Genomic DNA, 17,762 nt, shown 5'->3' on the forward strand with positions numbered 1-17,762 from the left:
TAAAATGGCAGAGAAACGTGTTGTTCGTGGTAAACAAAAACTAAAAGGGATTTTTAGGTGTTTGCCGCCTTTCTGGTAAAATTAAATCTACAATCACAGCAGAACATTCTGCATCAACGTCAGGCGTGTTCCTAGTATGTTGAGTTACCTGGGAACAGGAACCGACATCTGACGGTTCCCCTCCTCTGCACCCAAATTATTCAGGAAAATCTAACAAGGACAAAAAGTGTCAACGTTTTGAAAAAAAAAAAGTACAACATTTATCGACTTGTGTCAGTCGTCTACCGGTGAAGCTCTACGGGAACACAAGGCTGCGCTTTTCCTCCATTTGTTGTCTTCGCTGTCTCGCCACCTTGGCCCGCCATGTTTTTGTTAACATAACCATGGAGCTGCTTTGAGGTTGAAAGTCACAATTATCCATCCATCCATTCATTTTCTACTGCTTATCCTATTGAGGGTCCCAGCAGCCTTCAGGTGAGAGGCGGGGTTCACCCTGGACGGGTCACCAGTCCATGACAGGGCCAACACATAGAGACAGACAACCATTGGCTCTCCCAGTCACGCCTACGGTTAATTAAGAGTCTGGATTAACCTGGTCCCTCTTGATGACTTTGGACTGTGGAGGAAGCTGGAGTACCAGAGAGAACCCAGCAGGAACAAGGAGAACGTGGAGACTCACCCAGAAAGATCCCGTGCTGCAGCCGGGGCTCGAACCTGGAACCTTCTTTTCTTGCTCGGAGGCAACAGTGCTGACCACTGCACCACCGTGCCGCCTATTATTATTATTATTATTATTATTATTATTATTATTATTATTAATATTTATTTTTTGACTAACTCTAAGGAATTGTTGGTGTGTGAACCACAAATGCAACGCCTGCTCGAGTTTCTCGTTTGTGAGCCCCAGGATGGAAATGTGACATCTTGCAAGGGGGAGTCGGCAGCACCTGTTCACCAGGTAGACTCGTTATCCTCTCACCGTGGCGACAGCTCTGGGGTGTCAGTTCTGTTTTGTCCAGGGATGAATGTGTTCGTCATCTTGGAGCCGAGTGAGAACAAAGCATCTTTGTTGTGGATGTGTGCTGCGGCCTCATTAAAGCCTCGCCATCCTCCGGCTGAGCAGAATACATATGGAGGCTTCATTAGAATGGAAGTGGTGCTGTGATATGGGGGGGGGGGGGGGGGGCTCACTCTGCTGCTGGTTTGCAGCACATACACCCAAAGAAATGATGACGACATCATTTACAAAGCTGATTTTTACCTGTCATCATGTCAATCAAATATCGGGACCAACTTCCTGTCTGCCCATCAAGCTGTCACTCACATGTCTTTGCAGTCGTGTTTCCCTCAGCGCATAACAATGACCCCTGAACTCTGATTTTAGTTTTTTTTTTTTAATTCAATGGTTTTAGTTTGAGCAGAGTGACTCATTCTTTCCTGCACTAATCGACATTGATGGATACTATTTATATCATCCTGCAGGAGGCGAGCGGCTACTGAGTCAGCAGAGACCCCAGCTGTGGTCAATACTCTACAGCTCCAATCTTCCTTAAAACACAGCCCCGCCTCTGATCCTCATTAAAGCTAACTACACCTCCAGTCCACCTTAAAACACAGCTACAGCTCCATTCTCCCTTCAAACCAGGCCGTGCCTCTGATCCTCGTTAAAGCTAATTCCACTTCCAGTCCACCTTAAAACACAGCTACAGCTCAGATTCTCATTAAAACACAGCCACACCAACAATCCCCCCTAAGACACAGCCAACCCTGCAGGCTGCCTCAACACAAAGGGAAGGCCAAGTGTTAAAGTGTGGAACACAAGCAGAGGTCCCATCGAAATTAGGTCAAAGGCCAGTCAGTGGAAAATCATGTGGAAAACATGATGTAAAATTGCGCAAGGTTATGATCAGTCACATGGTTCATGACGTCATCATTTATTCATTAGGTATACTTCTTAACCACATGAAATTATGTTTCCTCTCAGGTTTCCAGCTGATCAGTATTCACTGTCCACACACACACACACACACACACACACACACACACACACACACACACACACACACACCTGCGGACTGGTGCAGTCTGTCTGCATTGATTCATGAGGGGGAGGATGAAGATGATGGCGAGGAGGAGGAGTTGCATCGTCTCCAGCATCAGTCTGATCGTCACCCAGGAAACCTGATCTGAGGGACTGACAGCCCATCACACACAACGGCACCGCAACACAAAGAGACCAACAACCTGCACAGTGAGCGACTGACAAATATACACGACGTGACATCACCAACATTTGTTTACATTTTTCTTTCACTTGACAGCAGTTTATACGTTCATGTAAATCGTGTTTGAACTTGATCTTGAAGACACACACACACACACACACACACACACCCATGGATCAATGAATGCTTCCTCAGGGCTCACACACCTTTAGTGTACGTGTTGGTTAAACAGAGGTTGGTTCTTGTCAACACGGATCAATAAGATGATTTTTCAGTCAGGATTCTAATCACAGAGGTTTGCCGGCCCTGAAGTGTAAATAACAACTAGAAAAAACACAACAACAACTTCTACGGGGAAAGGCTGGTGCCTGATTTGACGGACGTTCTGTGCCCCTGTGCTCATCAATACTGTGTTTTGCTAGCTGAGCGCTAGGGGGCCGTCACCTGACATCAGCAGGGCGGAGCTGTTTTTTTTTTTTTTACCTGCCTGTGTGGAGTTACTGCCATCATAAATGAGTGGATGATCAGATCAGACTAGATGAGATAGGATGAGGTCATAATCATCGACATCATCATCAGCAGCAGCATCTGTTGTTGTTTTTTGTTATCATCATCGTCGTCATCGTCATCATGGCCATCATCATTGTCCTCCCATGTCCTGACCTCATCCTCCATCATCCCGCCGCTTCAGCACTTCCACATGATCTTCACATGCTGCTGACTGTTAATTAAAACAAGGTACACACACACACACACACACACACACACACACACACACACACACACACACACACACACACACACACACACACACACACACACACACACACACAAGCCCCCGACCTTCTGGAAAGTCAAGCAGTGTCTGTCCTGACGGTCGATTTGGGCTGATAAGAGCTTCAGATAAAGATCAATAACTTCTGATGTGAGGTCACACAATCACACACACACGCACACAATCACACACACACACACACACAAAATCACACACACACACACACACACACACACACACACACACACACACACAAATAGGATCGTGGGAAACAACCAACACAGGTATTGATCAGAAGGTGTGTTTGTTTTCCTGTGTCGGTTGTGTGAGTGTCTTTGTGAGGACCAGTCTTTCACTCATCCAGCAGGTGGTCACAGGGACGTGGAGTTAATCCCAGCTGGTCGCAGGCCAGAGGTGGGGTTTACCTGGGCGGGACAGGCGAGCATTTATGAGTCTTATTAACCTGACGAGCACGTTTGTGAGGAGCCGCAGAACCTGGAGAACCTCAGGAGCAGGAGAACATGGATGGTCCCTGTAGAGAGGCCTGTCATAGGAGGAGATAACCTCCTCACCCCTTTTAATCTGCTGATTAATAACGAGAGCAATGTGAGGAAAACAAGCCACAGATGACCTTTGACCCTGAAGGATCAGGGTCATGTGTAGCTTTGAGAGGCTGGTGACACTTTTATAGTCCTCCACTACCCACAAGCCCCATGGGCACGGGGGACAGAGATTGGTGATAGAGGGATGGAGGAGGGTGAAATAGGGGAGGCGACTCGACCAGAGGGAGCTAGGTGTTCTCAAGTTGCCGCAGCAACCACTTACAGTTGCCTGTCTTAGTTCGTCCCTCGACGCCAACCCGACATCTACTGCTAACGCTAACGCTAACGCTAACGCTAACAACAGCCCGACTGAAACATCATGCCTGAGATGTTTGAGTGCACGATCGTTTCAATCAGTGAGTCGATAATCAGAGGAGGGCGGAAGATGAGGAGGAGGGGGGGAGGAAAAAAAGCAGGAGAGGAAAAGAGGAATGCAAGGGAGGGAGGGAGAGGAGGAGAGAAGAGGTGGGAGGAAGAGGGAGGGATGAGGAGGGAGGAAGAGGAGGAAGAGGAGGTTGTGTTACAGGAAGCGTTGGGAGCGACGCTGCTGAATTATTGATCACCTTAATGGACAACTTTCATTTTTTTTCTGGCCCCAGTTTCCCTCCAGCAGCAGCAGGAACGTTGCCGTCACCTGAGATTTCCCATGAGGCCTCAGTCCCCGAGACGCCAGGACGTCAAGGACAAACAACAACCTGCTGCTGACAGACAGGGACGGTTGGCAGTCACCTTGAGACAGGTGTCATCACGCAGGCTCACGAAACTGGACCATCTCAGACCCCCTAGACCATCCAGACTCCAGACTCTCCAGACCCTCTAGACCAGGGGTGGGCAACCATGTGCCATGGAGGGCCGTGTGGCTGCAGGTTTTCCGTCCAACCAAACACGAACAGGTGACCTCATTGATTAACACTCCTCTGTGGCTGAAGGAGTGTTAATCAATGAGGTCACCTGTTCGTGTTTGGTTGCCCACCCCTGCTGTAGAACCTCTAGAGTCTAAATCATGCAGACTCTCCAGACCCTCTAGACCATCCTGATTCTCCAGAATCTCTAGATCATCCTAACTCTCAAGACCTTCTCTACCATCTAGACTATCCAGGCTCTGCAGACTATCTAGATCAGGGGTCTCAAACTGATCCAGAAAGGGCCGGTGTTTGAGACCCCTGATCTAGACTGTCCAGAACATCCAGACTCTCCAGACTTCCAGAAAATCCAGATTCTCCGGAATATCTAGACCCTCCAGAACATCCAGACTCTTCAGACCCTCTAGACCAGGGGTTTCCAAACTGGTCCAGTAAGGGTATTCTACTTAAATCAATCAAGCTGTGTCCACACAGCTCATTTGTTGGATCAGGTGTTGCTCTTGTTCCGTTGGAATGAAAACCTGCAGCCACACCGGCCCTTACTGGACCAGTTTGAGACCCCTGCTCTGGACCATCTACCATCCAGAACCTCCAGAAATAGGAACTAATCCACAGCAGCAGGGAGAACGGAGGAAACCTCTCAATGGGTGCCATTGTCTGGTTCTGCCATTTTTATTTTAGAAGCGACTGCTGCTGCTAATCATGGCCGACTGTGAAAGACGGGATGAGGAGGGTTGCTGCTGGCAAAACTGATCTCCTGTACCTGATCCAGTTGATGCTGACACCTCCCACCCGCTACCAGTCACTGTGCTAAGCTCCGGGGACAGAGAGAGACTTTCCCTAGAAGTGGGTGTGTTCCTATACGATGTGATTGGGAGAAGTGGGAACCCTTGGCCGGTGTCGTGGGAACGTTCCCTGTGGAGGCAACGACGGCAGTGCAGGGAGCAGGTTGATCGCTTTATTGAACATCTTCTCATTGGTATGGATGTCCTTTGTGTTTCCCTTTAAATATTAAACTGTTCAGAACCTTCAGCCTGAATGTTGAATGTGTTCATTGTTTTCTTGGGGGGGGGGGGAGAGAGAGAGAGAGAGAGAGAGAGAGAGAGAGAGAGAGAGAGAGAGAGAGAGAGAGGGAGTCCACACCCAGCTCAGCCTGAAGCACCGGCGCTGTCAAGCCAGCCGCAGTGACGTCACACGGGCGCTTCTGGTTAAAATTTCAAAATAAAGTTCACCAAAAAAAACGAGGCAGTCGATTTCCGTGGGTGAGAAGAGTTTGTATTTAGCAATCACAAGTGTGTTATCATCATATCATATAGCTGACATTAAACTCTAGCTGTGAGCTACAGAAACTCCCTGGAAAAACAAAAATATCAACAGTTGTTGTTTCTGACGTTCAGCTGTGGAATTCTAATAGTAAGACTTTTCTGGATTGATTTGATTCATTTATTTTGTTTGAAGCTGGATCCAGAGGGGTCACTCGAGCCAGTACAATAATAATAATAAGTTTGGTCACAACTTCGTCTGCATTGTCAATTCCTGTTAAAAACAAAACAAAACTGGAAAACCTCCATATTTATGTAAAGATTTTTTTTTTAATCTTATCTACCTTTGATCTTCCTTCTCGTTCCTACCTGTACCAACAGGAATTCTGCAGGGTTCCTGCTCAAACCTGCTCATCAATCAAATCCAGCATTTTTTTATAAATGAAGATTACACTTCTATCGATCTATCTATCTCTGTCCATCCATTTATCTATGCATCTATCTATCTCTATCTGTCCGCAGGTTGATGACGTCATTTAACGTTTTCCAGTTAATTACGGGGGTCAGTTGTTTTATTTTGAAGACAGTGTCAGTGAGTTTCCGGTGCTGCTGTGGGATACCTGCGGTCACCTTGACGCAGCTCCGACCGTCAGTCGGCATGACAACGCGCTCTCGAGGGCAAACGGGGAACGTCTAACTGGCGCGAGGATGGCCGCAGAAGATGCCCAGTAAAGGCAACAGCAGCGGGAGCGGCAGCCCCGGGACCTGCTCCGGGACCTTGGGCGGCTCGATCCATGTCCCGGCCATGGAGAGAGCCAGACCGGTGACGGTGACCGTGTCCGCTGTGAGCCTGGCGCTCAGCCTGCTGTCCCTGCTGCTGCTGGTCACCGCCATCTCCACCGACCACTGGTACGAGACCGACACCCGCAGACACAAGGAGAACTGCGACCGGTATGGATCCGACTCCAACGACCAGAAGAACCGGGAGATGCCCATCTACCACCTGCCGCTGGTGGACACCGGCAGCGGCGGTGCTCGGCAGCGGGACGTGGCGCTGATGAAGCCCGTGCATGTGGGCAGCAGAGAGGAAGAGCTGCTGGAGAACTGGCGGGCCATCCTGGGGATGGGCATCCTGGAGACGGAGTGCGGCAGGCCGCTGTTCTCCACGCACTACGGGCTGTGGAGGAAGTGCTACTTTAAGGACCTGGACCCGGACATCGACAAGCTCATCGACCGGGGTCAGGAGCCCCCCCCCCCCCCCCCCCCCCCCAATAATCCCATACTAGACAACATATATCTTCTATGCACACACAGTCTCTCGCTCTCTCTCTCTCTCTCTCTCTCTCCATCTGTCTTACACACGCACACGCACACGAGAAACAATCACTTGTGCTGCGTTCAGATGTCTCTATGTAAATAAGAACGCTGATCAGACAGACAGGCAGATTTACCTCAGCACTGACGTGACCCCCTGGTGTTTTCTGATCCTGAGCTTTTGGGTCCCTCACCCCCCCCCCCCCACCCCCCACCCTTTGCTGCTTTGTCAAACCTCCATGGTTCTCATGTTATTGATTGTAAGCGTTGTTCTCTGCTGCTCAGTGGGTTCGCTGGAGAACCAGACTTCCATCTGGTGACTTGGCAGCATAGAACAAGAGTTACTGTTTGTGATTGCTAACAAACGCTACCGACGTTGTTTGATAACCAAGAACACAGCGTGTTTGATTGTTGTCGTTTTGCTTGATTTTTGTCAGTAAGCTGAATTGTTAGGGTTCGGATGGCGGGCCGAACATCTGTTTCATGCCAGTGCTGTAACACACAGGGCTTCTCAAAGTGGGTTGGTGGTATGGGGGCTCTGACACCCGCCATCTGGCGCTGTAGGGAACTTCTTCAGACACGGCCAGAAATTACCTACAAAAAACCCCCCCAAAAAATGAACTTGGCCTTTTCTGAAAACATGTCACAACTCATGACCTCTGAACTTTTAGCAAATTTCCAATTCGAAGGTTGTCAATACCACAAGAGCGTCCATATGGACACGGTCAACGTGACCCCTGAAGGCAGCAGCACATTTGGCACTATGGTGATGCTAGCACATTAGCTTCTATTGGGTGACAGGTTCCTAGAGACGCTATGTTGTTAGCTTGCAAGCTAATGCCGTAAACAAGAAAGTTACCCGTGCCGTCACAGAGGAACATGGCGGCGAAGCATCTGGTGGCGCTGGCTAGCTGACTGCTGTGAGAAGGTGAGGTGAATTAGCGGACGAAGCACCGGCACAAATATCCCACAATGCAGTTCAGCATTGATGGCAACAGTGCAACCGATAAGGGTGAGCAGCGACAAGGCCCCTCTGGTGTAACACTGACATAGAATGTTGTGATGACATCACCGAGGGATTGTGGGATGTGGTGTCCACCTGCTAATTTCTTGTCCTGCTTTTGTAGACCTGAGGGGAACGTAGCCTCCTCTTCCTCGCATCCTCTCCTCTTCCTCCTCCTTTCCTTGTTTCCTCCATTTCCTCTCCTCATCCTCGCCCTCCTCATCTTCTCCAGCCTTTTTGGAGGTGCAGTTGATGGAAAAAATTTTCCTTTGTGGCTTTTTGGACGTCACAGTTTACCACCAGTGACATCATCATTATTTGTGCCGTCACGGCAGCAGCTCTCCCTCGATCTCAGGTACCCTCTCAGTGTTGCCGGGGTCTCTTTGCTCTCCCTCATGGTCGTGAGGGTCTCCAGGCTTTCCTGGCCCCTGTGGCGTGGAGAGATGACATCGCTTCATTTCTATGATGAAACCTTCTTCTTTTGGCACTTTCGCTTGTTTCAGAATTTTAAAATGATTGTTTTCTTAACGAGAGTCTGTAGATCAGAGTGGGTGTGTGTGGTTTTTGTTCCTTATTGTGTGATTTTGTGTAGAAGTACAGAACCTCAGATGATCTGGAGAAACAAAGACTGTTTTTCACCTGGTTTTCTGGTTGGTCGTGTGTGTGTGTGTGTGTGTGTGTGTGTGTGTGTGTGTCACTGTGGGGATGCAGGGTGTTAGATCCTCTGCTGACAGCAGAAACAGTAAAACCTCAGAGCCGCTCATGATGTCTGCAGTTTGTTTCTCTGCAGTCGCTGGCGGCCTGCCGACCGGAGTCCCTGGAGGTTAAAGTGGCGGAGAGCAGCGAGGAGCTGGACCTTGCCAAGACTCTGACCACACATCAGATTACATCACACCTCAGTGTGATAGATGAAGCCAGACGCTGGGATGCAGTGAAACCAAGAACTGACACACAAGCTCGCCTTGGTTTGGCTTTAATGTCTAATAAATCATCTATTAACACGTCGGCTTGCGCCGGGGTTTGAACCCAGGTAGAAGAAGAGTGGCCGTGCTCATGAACACCGGACCTGCTGTTGACAGACGCCGGCGTTTTTATTATTACAGCACAACACAGTGAAATGAGCTGTGGGTTGAAACCTGCCCCTCAGCATCCCAGACCCCTGAACGGTGGATCCTGCGTTTCTCATCTTGCAGCCGCTCGGTGGAAGCAGGTCAACTGTTAAATAACCTGGCAGCAGGGCAACAAGGAGGTTTTGAGACGCAGCAAACTGGTGTTTCCTGCACCGAGACGACTTCGCACCGACGGGAGAGCGTCAGTTTGAAGGCAGCATCCGTGCGTCACCCCAGAGGAGACATTTGCCTCGAAGGCTGTCTGCCAGAAAGACTTTCACGTGGTTAAAGCTGCAGTTGGAACCCAAATACGACTGTTCAACTAAAGCTGATCAAATGATCCAGTCATTGGTTGGCGGTTCTGGGGACCGGGTTTGTTGTCTGGTTGTGCAGTGATCTGCTCTGACTCACCGCCAACGTAGCGAGACGCTACATGGAAACGAGTCCATGTATCAGGGTTTCTTCACTGAGGGCGAGATGTTGTGGTGTGATCACACACGTGACCTCAGTCTGGGCTGCTGCCGCTGAGCAGCCTGGTTGAAGGGTCTTGCTCAAAAGCACCTCGGTGATGGTAATGAGGGCGGGGCCACTGCTGCTTCTTCACACCCACATTTAGCCGATCCTGGGATTGAACCGGTGACCCTCCACCCTCCTTTTTTCTTCACTCATCTGCCTTGGAGGCAAACGTGGACGATAACCACGACTGCAATGAAGGGAAGTTTCTTGCTTGTCGGGGCGATTGAACGTGTCGCATGTCTGTCTGCTCCCGGCAGGTATCGCGGAGCGCTGCACACCTGTCAAGTATCACTTCTCTCAGCCAATCAGACTGAGGAACATCCCCCTGAACCTGACGCGGACCATCCAGCAGGACGAGTGGCACCTGCTGCGTGAGTCTCACACACACACACACACACACACACACACACACACACACACACACACGCTTGTGCCATTACGTTTTTGAAAACATGCATTGTTGAATTACATTCTCAGACCCTCTCACCCTGAGGTAACGCTAGACCAGGTCAACCTGAACCTCAGAGCGTGAATTATTGACTGGACACTTAAAAAAGGTCACGCTGGCGTGCTCACTGACATCCTCGTGTGAAGGAATCCTTCGAATGCTCTGAACGGTAACCAGGGATTATAAAATACATCTATGGGATATAATCCAGCGGTGGTCCGGCTGCCCGGTTCCAGGGCCAGACGGTCTGATTGGTCCTGTCAAGCCGTCGTGCTTCCTGACTCGCAGTTGCCTTGAGACAGAGACCGAAAGCCCCCCCCCCCCCCCCCCCCCGGGTGGTTCAGCTAAGGTGATCTCGCTTAAACCAAATCTTGACCGACTGATTGGAGTAAACGTTGAGAACAACCTGTTTGCTTAGGCCGCCCCACACAAGCCCCGCCCTCCTCCGTATACGTTCTGTAGTTTGAGTCTCATTGAGTCTCTCTTGCATTCTAGGGACTTTTCAACACGCTGACAGTTTGACTTTGATTCAGAGATGAGCGATGCCACGGATCAATAAACTCGTTCATCACCGCGCGAATATTTATGAGCAGCAACTGTCATTGGTTGTTTTGCCCTGAGGTCGGTCTGTCAGGCTGCGGAGACGCTTTTGATTTCAAGATTCTTATGAAAAGATGCCTCAACGGATCCTGAGTCTGTCTGAAGCTGATTGAAAGATTGACAGGGTTCAAGTGATGATGAAACTAAGCTCTGATCCGATCGACCAATCGGGCTCCAGATTTTTCTCCAATGGATGAACTTGGAGCTCCGGTGGAAGCGTAACGTTCCAGAGAGAGAGAGAGAGAGAGAGAGAGAGAGAAACTGCTCGTCTTCTAACTTCCTACAGACTGCAGGGCTCATTGCTTGTCACTGGTTGCCATGGAAACATGCCATGACAGTTTTATGTAACAGAGATTGTGGGGGGGTTAGCAGGAGGTGGTTACTATGGCAACAAGTTCTATGTTTCCTCATTTACCAGTGTCAGTGAGTTCTGATACATGCTGTGTGTGTGTGTGTGTGTGTGTGTGTGTGTGCGTGTGTGTGTGTGCGCGCGCGCGCGTGTGTGTGTGCTAGACCTGCGGCGTATCACGGCAGGTTTTCTGGGCATGGCGGCAGCCGTCCTGCTGTGTGGCAGCATTGTGGCTTCGGTCGGGTTCTTCTGGGAGGAGAGTCTAACACAGCACGTCTCTGGACTGCTGTTCCTCATGGCAGGTAACACGTGTATGTGTGTGTGTGTCTGTGTGTGCGTGTGTGTGTCTGTGTCCACCAGCTGACATTGGCCGCACTCTGCTGGTGACACTCAGGAAGTACAACAACACAACCAATGACCAGACAGGCCATTCCTTCAGGAAAGTCGTAAATCCTGTGATTGTTGGTGTTTCACGGTGTCTGGGTGATAAATGGTGTCAGAACCCGCTGCAAATGTGCTCTGAGAAGAAGGAACATAGAAACGCCAGCGACATTCAGTCCAGCAGTCAAACGTGTTGAAGACGCCTCTGTCCTTCTTGTCCTCAGGGATCTTCTGCACCATCTCTCTGTGCACCTACGCGGCCAGCATAACCTACGACCTCTCCAGGAATCCACCCTTCATCTACGGTCTGCCGGCCGACGTGGATCACGGTTATGGCTGGTCCATCTGCTGTGCCTGGGCCAGTCTGGGTCTCATCGTGGCTTCCGGCTGCCTTGGCGCCACCTTCCCTTTTCTGAGCCGAGCCGGATCTCTGCGCTCCAAAACGGCCCGTGAGTCGTCCGTCTGAGCTGTCCGGCTGTCAGTCACACGGAGCAGGAGGAGGTGATCGGTGCTTCATCACCTCGCTGGAGTGGTGCTGGGTGGGTGGCGACCTCCAGGTGGCACTGCAGAGCCCCAAACGCCTGTTTGTAACTTGTACTTTTCTTCTAAAGACCAGTGTCTCAGCAGCACAGCGCCCCCTGCTGAGTGTGTGAATGATGTGGACAAACATGTATTGTCTTTGGATACACACACACACACACACACACACACACACACACACACACACACATATACACACACTCACACAGTGTGTACAAGTGTAGTTGAGTCTGAGTCCTGATCCGAGTCTCCAGTTGAATGTTAGTTGTAATTAAAAGTTGCTCTGACTGAGTTTCCGACGTCGCCGACTGAACGTGAACGACGCGTCTCAGTCTGAACGCAGCCGATGAGAGATGTTATTTGTTTGTTTGCCGGGAAAACAAAATCATTTAAAAACAACGACAGAACTGTTCTAGAGGCTTCCGGCTCTTCCTCACTTGATCTGGGGATGACCTTTAACCTTTGGTGAACGACAGCGTGCTTGCCGACAGCTGTGGCGGTCAACGAGGCAGCCACTTGATTCTGAGCCCGATGAGACCTTTACGAATGCTGGTGAATATTCTCCGTGATCCGGCTCTCAGTCACTTTAGGCAACTGGACTTCAGGTTTGAAACGTATTCAAGAGAACTGAAACAGTCCAGTTGCCTTCGACGCAGCACTTAAGACTTAAGAATGTCAACAAAGATTGTCGCCGGCTGTTGGAATAATCTGGAGAGTTAAACATGAACCAAACAGGGGTAGTAATGAATACACGGCGGTGATCCAGTTCAGGAATCACAATTCTAAAATGTATTTTTCATGAACGTGTTGGGTAACGTCAGCGACCCTGCTCTCCTGGCCAATTGCATGTGAAAACAAAATTGTCACGCGGCAAAAAACACGAGCTTTTCTGAATCCGTGATGTCGGTATGCTAGCTGCTAGCATCACCGCTGTAAATCGGCGGAGCCGATCAGTTAACAAATGATGTGAAGTTTTCCTGTCACCTGTCCGCTACACCCTGGGAAGCTAACACTGGGAAGCTAACACTGGGCTTCGGAGAGTCTGAGGAGCTGCAGAGATTTCCCTCTTTGTATAGAAATTGTAATTTTACCGAGCACAAATCCTTGGCCGGCAGGAACTGTTGGGCGCCCTCTAGTGGCCTGTATATACACTGGATAGGTTCAATGTACAAATATGAATTGGCTAAATGTGATCAGTCAGATTTTTTGAATGTAGATTGAATGTTTAACACAACAGGGGGTGAAGCTGGTGTGGGACGACGGAGGACTGCTGGGTAGAGACGACGGGGAAACACCGGTCTGGCACACAGGCTCGTGAACAAAGTCCCAAAGTAGTCCTTTTTTTCCCTCTAAAACACAAAAAGACGATTGCGTTTGATGACAACGCGTTTCACCCGCTGTCTTTGTCTGTGAGACAGACGCCTTTGAAGTTATATTGCTGAAGCTGGTTTCACTCGCGACAGATGAAACCGCGCAGCAAAGGTTTCCAACGTGTTGCCTTTGCTTCATGGAAAATCCCCTCCCTGTTGGGATGAACTTCCATCGATTGATGAGAGTCCAAAAAAAAATAGCATCATCAACACCCTCGGTTGAACACGGCGAGTTCTGTGGTGACCTGAGGACCGATTTCTGTTCCACGGGCTGATTTGAGCCTCAACACACCCACCTGACCCTGGACCAGTGTTCTGTCGCCGTTTCACAACACGACAAACCGAACTGCAGATATTCACCGATGAACACTGAGACCACGGCCGTCAGAGCCTGTGTGCCGGACGGGGCTGGTCGAGGCTGGGAGGCGACCAACTTCACCCAGAGAGCTGATGAATCGGAGTGACACGAGTGTGCAGACTTTTATGATGTTGGCAGTCGTCCTCCCGCCTGTAAGAACAAGAAGCTGGAGCTTGAAAAGAAGAATGTCCAGGTGCATCATGGGAACTGTTGACTTACAGGAAATAGGTGATCAGAGAGGACGTTGGAGATGGACTTAAATACACACACACGCACACACACACACACACACACACACATACACACGCTTACCCATGATGTGATTGTTCCATGTCCCCACAACATGCTGAAAAACTGATACCCGTGGACCTGTTGATCCAAACCTGCTGATTCAGCAGTGAAGGTGGAACCTGATCCCGGAAGGTTCCAGGCTGTTTGGGTTCTGATACCAGTCGTGTTTAGACGCGACACAAAGCCACGCAACACCGGGCGACGCAACTTCGCATCATGACATCATACCGGCTGCTGTCCAGCTTGCCTGGGAACTTTGTGACCCTGCTGACGATCTAATCAGACCTCCATTCAGAAAACCAGCGTTGTAGAAGTTGTCAGCGTGTTGTTATGGCGACAGACCTGACCAATCAACAATTAATACTTTGTCCAAATCACCATCATGATTTTATTATTTCAGCATCATTTTGACCCTTTTATTAAGTGAATCACAATAAAATCGCTCCATGTTTTTGCCTCTGAGGCGCATTCCCCCCAGGCTTTTACCAGACTTTCATTTGTTTTTATTTAGTTTAATATTTGATTACTTTTAACAACATTTCTGCTCATTAACTTGCTAAATAAATAAACTTGATCTTACTTGCCGTGAAAGCCCCGGACACATCATCGCCGTTTGTGAAAAGCAGGATTTGTCAGGTGTCTTACCACCACGGCAGGCTAACAGCCTGTAAAGTTCTTGTGTTCTAAATGGCGTTCCCATTCAAAAACCTTAACCGATGTTGCCGCGGCGATGAGTAAGACCCAAACGATTGAACAAAACTATCAGACTAAGTTGGGCGGTGGTTCTGGTCTTGGGTAGACTTAGAGTCCGTGAGACTGTTGATGGCAGGTTTGGATCAAGGCGGGGGTCCGCTCACGCACAGATGTGTATATACGATGTACCGTACGCCGACCAGTGTTTGTTTGAATGCATTCAGCCATCAGCCTGCGAGCTGAGCCAGAACCAGACTGAACCTCGCCTACGTCTGGAGAACATGTGGAACATTTACATGCTGGTTCAGACAGAATCAAGAGTCCCTTTACTGATCCCACTCCGACTGGATCCAGCGGTCGAGCTTACCTTTATCTCTCCTGGACGATGAACGTGTTTCCTGCTTCGTAATATTGATGTAAACTGTAACTGCTGCTTGGTGCTTCATCTTTTGTTGAACTTAGGAGGCTGGATACCACTTCTGTTCCCATGTACCCCTCTACCCTCTTATTCCTCCCCTGATATCGGATTAAATTCTTATTTTGATACCCCTGCAATGTTCTGTGACACCCTTAATACCCCTTCACACCCTGTATCGCCACTGATACCCCCTACACCACACTGAAGCAGTACTTCCTCCCAAAAATGTAGTTTTTGTAGTCAAACATAGGTGTCTTGAACTCATAAAGGTGTGTCCCCCCCCCCCCCGCATTCCATCTTTGTGACTTCAAAATACAGGAAGAGCCAGCCATATATAGGTAGCTTGAAGCTAACGGCAGCTAGCAACGTACAAGAGTGTGCAAAAAAACGGATGCTCCTGAGCTCCCGAGCACATCGTCTGGTGGAATCTACATCCTCTCGATCCCGTCTGCTCAGTGAGATCGACCTTCAGCGCTAGCATGAACCAACGCGGACCAGCGCATGCAAGTTATCCGCGTTTTGTTACCAAGACTGAGCACCAACCCAGAAAAGTTGCCATGTGACCGTTTTAGCTCACATCAAAGTGTGAGTGCGATACTGTGCGTAGGGCTGGATTTAAAAAAAAAGAAGAAGACGTGGACGATACCAGAAGATGTGTTTGAGGGTTTGTAAGTGGATGTTTTTGGACAGTTGTGCGATTCGCTGTCACTCGCCGCCCACTTGAGGCTGCCCGTGTGTTACTGGCTCTTTCTGCATTCTGGAATCACAAAGTAATGCAGGAAGGAAAGTGACATCTTTGATGACTCACAATGTGTGTCTGCGAGTACTTTAAAGGTTAAATACACTTTTTTGGGTGAAGTATTGCTTTGAGCGTCTGTGTCCTTGAGGTCCTGTAAACATCCCCATTCTTGTTTTTACCCCATCACACCGTCTGAGCTCCCCCGGCTACCCTCTGCTGCACCTCCTCCCTCCCTCCCTGCCTCTCAAGCTCCTCCACCCTTTTGACATCAGCAGACTCCTCCTTTGATTCCGTCGGTCTTTCATCTCTGAGACAACCCTCAACCCATCTTGTATTCCACCTCCCTCCTCACTTCATGTCAACGCTGTGGTTGGCTGAGATAGCTTCTGCAAAAGCTACATCAGTTAGCTCCTCGTTGCTAATAGCAGTGCTAACGCCAGAGTGCAGCGTATGGTTTGCAGCCTGGGTCACACCTTTGAAGGCCACCAACTACATTATTAATTATATTAATGTTAGAAAAATACTTTACTGCAGGCAAGAGTTTGGATTCGAGAGAGAACAGCAAGGAGCATAAAACATACACACACGATGCAGTTTATAATACATAATAATATTCTTCATAATGTTATTTATGTGTTTGTGTGAATACAATATAATTTAAAAGTTTTGCAAATGTTTGTCCCTTTTAGTTCATTTATGTTGTGAACATCAGTGATATCTCAAAGTATCTGTGAGTCACTTTGATTTGCCAAAGCACACGATAGCATGTGAACTAGAGTACCGCTTCAACTACTGCTCAAATTAAAAGTAATACTTTTCAAATGGGTTAAAATTCCAAAATACACACCACCATCACTTACACACCACTATCCTCCCATTCATGGTGTACCGCCTGTCCCTACCCCCCCCCCCCCCCAACAACTTCCACGTCCTCCAGTATCCCAACTCTTCACTGCCCTCTGCTGGACACTCATTGTCTCTTCAGGTTTCTGACGTCATAATGATGTTCAGATGTAAATAAAAAATAAAAAAAAAACAACAACATTAATTTCTGGCCGATTTTCATCACTTTTCCCACCTGCTGCCTTCAGACAGACAAACCGTCTCCAAATCGTCTGTTTTTAAGTCTCATCTGCTGCAGTTTTCCCTCTTTAAGGACAAATTTTGCTCCAGAAGAAGACGGCTGGTGGGACACCATCCCCTGCAAACTCAACAACTGCAACTTCTCACAGCCACTAATGTGACTAAACAAGGAGAATAAGGGGGGGGGGGGGTCAAACAAAAGCACATGAGCTCGCTTCAGCATCTCACAAAACCCTCAAAGGTGATGCACAAACCGGGAAACCAACGCAGGTGTGACCGAGGAATCAGCCTCCACCCCAGCAAATACAATATTTACCTTTAAAATGCATAAAGCGGAAGAGTGAAATCAAATCAGGTGGTAAGTCAAGAGCAAGTAGCTCCTCCAAGTGTTCTCAGGTAGTTGAGTCGTTTAGTTGCATTCCACTTCTGCCTCTAACAGCTGTAGAGGCTCAGCTGTCATTTTACGTTCATCAGAAAGTCAACTGACAAGAAACTCCTTTACAGACCTCGTGTGCTTTTGCTCGGTGTGTTTTTATACTGTTTTATACCTTAAATTATTGTTCATTTCAACTGAACCTATGCAAATTATATATTTTAATTTGGTGCAATAATACAATTAATTTTAAAATATATTTATTTCCATTTTTAATTTGAATACACTTTGATAGCCATTTGTTATACGGTCCCAGTGTTTGATTTTCCTTTTTTTTAAAAATTGCTTGCAAAAATTGCAAGCTTCAGAAAATGCTAAAATTCTTCCTTTAGTTCTTTCCCGACAGGAACATTCAAAGCTGCTAGCAGCATCAACGCTAGCATTTAAACC

At 48.6% G+C, this 17,762-nt stretch overlaps 1 protein-coding gene across 1 annotated transcript; it reads left to right on the plus strand.

Moving 5' to 3' along the window:
* Positions 1-6,340: 6,340 nt before the first annotated feature.
* Positions 6,341-16,872, plus strand: tmem178a (transmembrane protein 178a). The gene is made up of 4 exons (XM_086212170.1): positions 6,341-6,965; positions 9,927-10,040; positions 11,231-11,368; positions 11,672-16,872. The coding sequence occupies exons 1-4, from the start codon at positions 6,449-6,451 to the stop codon at positions 11,911-11,913; spliced, it is 1,011 nt and encodes a 336-aa protein (XP_086068296.1). The 5' UTR covers positions 6,341-6,448; the 3' UTR covers positions 11,914-16,872.
* The last annotated feature ends 890 nt before the right edge of the window (positions 16,873-17,762 follow it).

This window comes from Aulostomus chinensis, chromosome 8 (assembly GCF_037954235.1).
Source record: "Aulostomus chinensis isolate RoL2024-O1b breed Wild chromosome 8, RoL_Achi_v1.0, whole genome shotgun sequence".
Lineage (NCBI taxonomy): Eukaryota > Metazoa > Chordata > Actinopteri > Syngnathiformes > Aulostomidae > Aulostomus > Aulostomus chinensis.

What these genes read in the sequence shown, in the direction of transcription:
- tmem178a (XM_086212170.1), top strand. Translation starts at nt 6,449, where the DNA reads ATGCCCAGTAAAGGCAACAGCAGCGGGAGCGGCAGCCCCGGGACCTGC. An exon ending in CGACAAGCTCATCGACCGGG is followed by an intron (nt 6,966 to 9,926) that starts GTCAGGAGCCCC and finishes TGCTCCCGGCAG; the next exon opens with GTATCGCGGAGCGCTGCACA. An exon ending in GGACGAGTGGCACCTGCTGC is followed by an intron (nt 10,041 to 11,230) that starts GTGAGTCTCACA and finishes TGTGTGTGCTAG; the next exon opens with ACCTGCGGCGTATCACGGCA.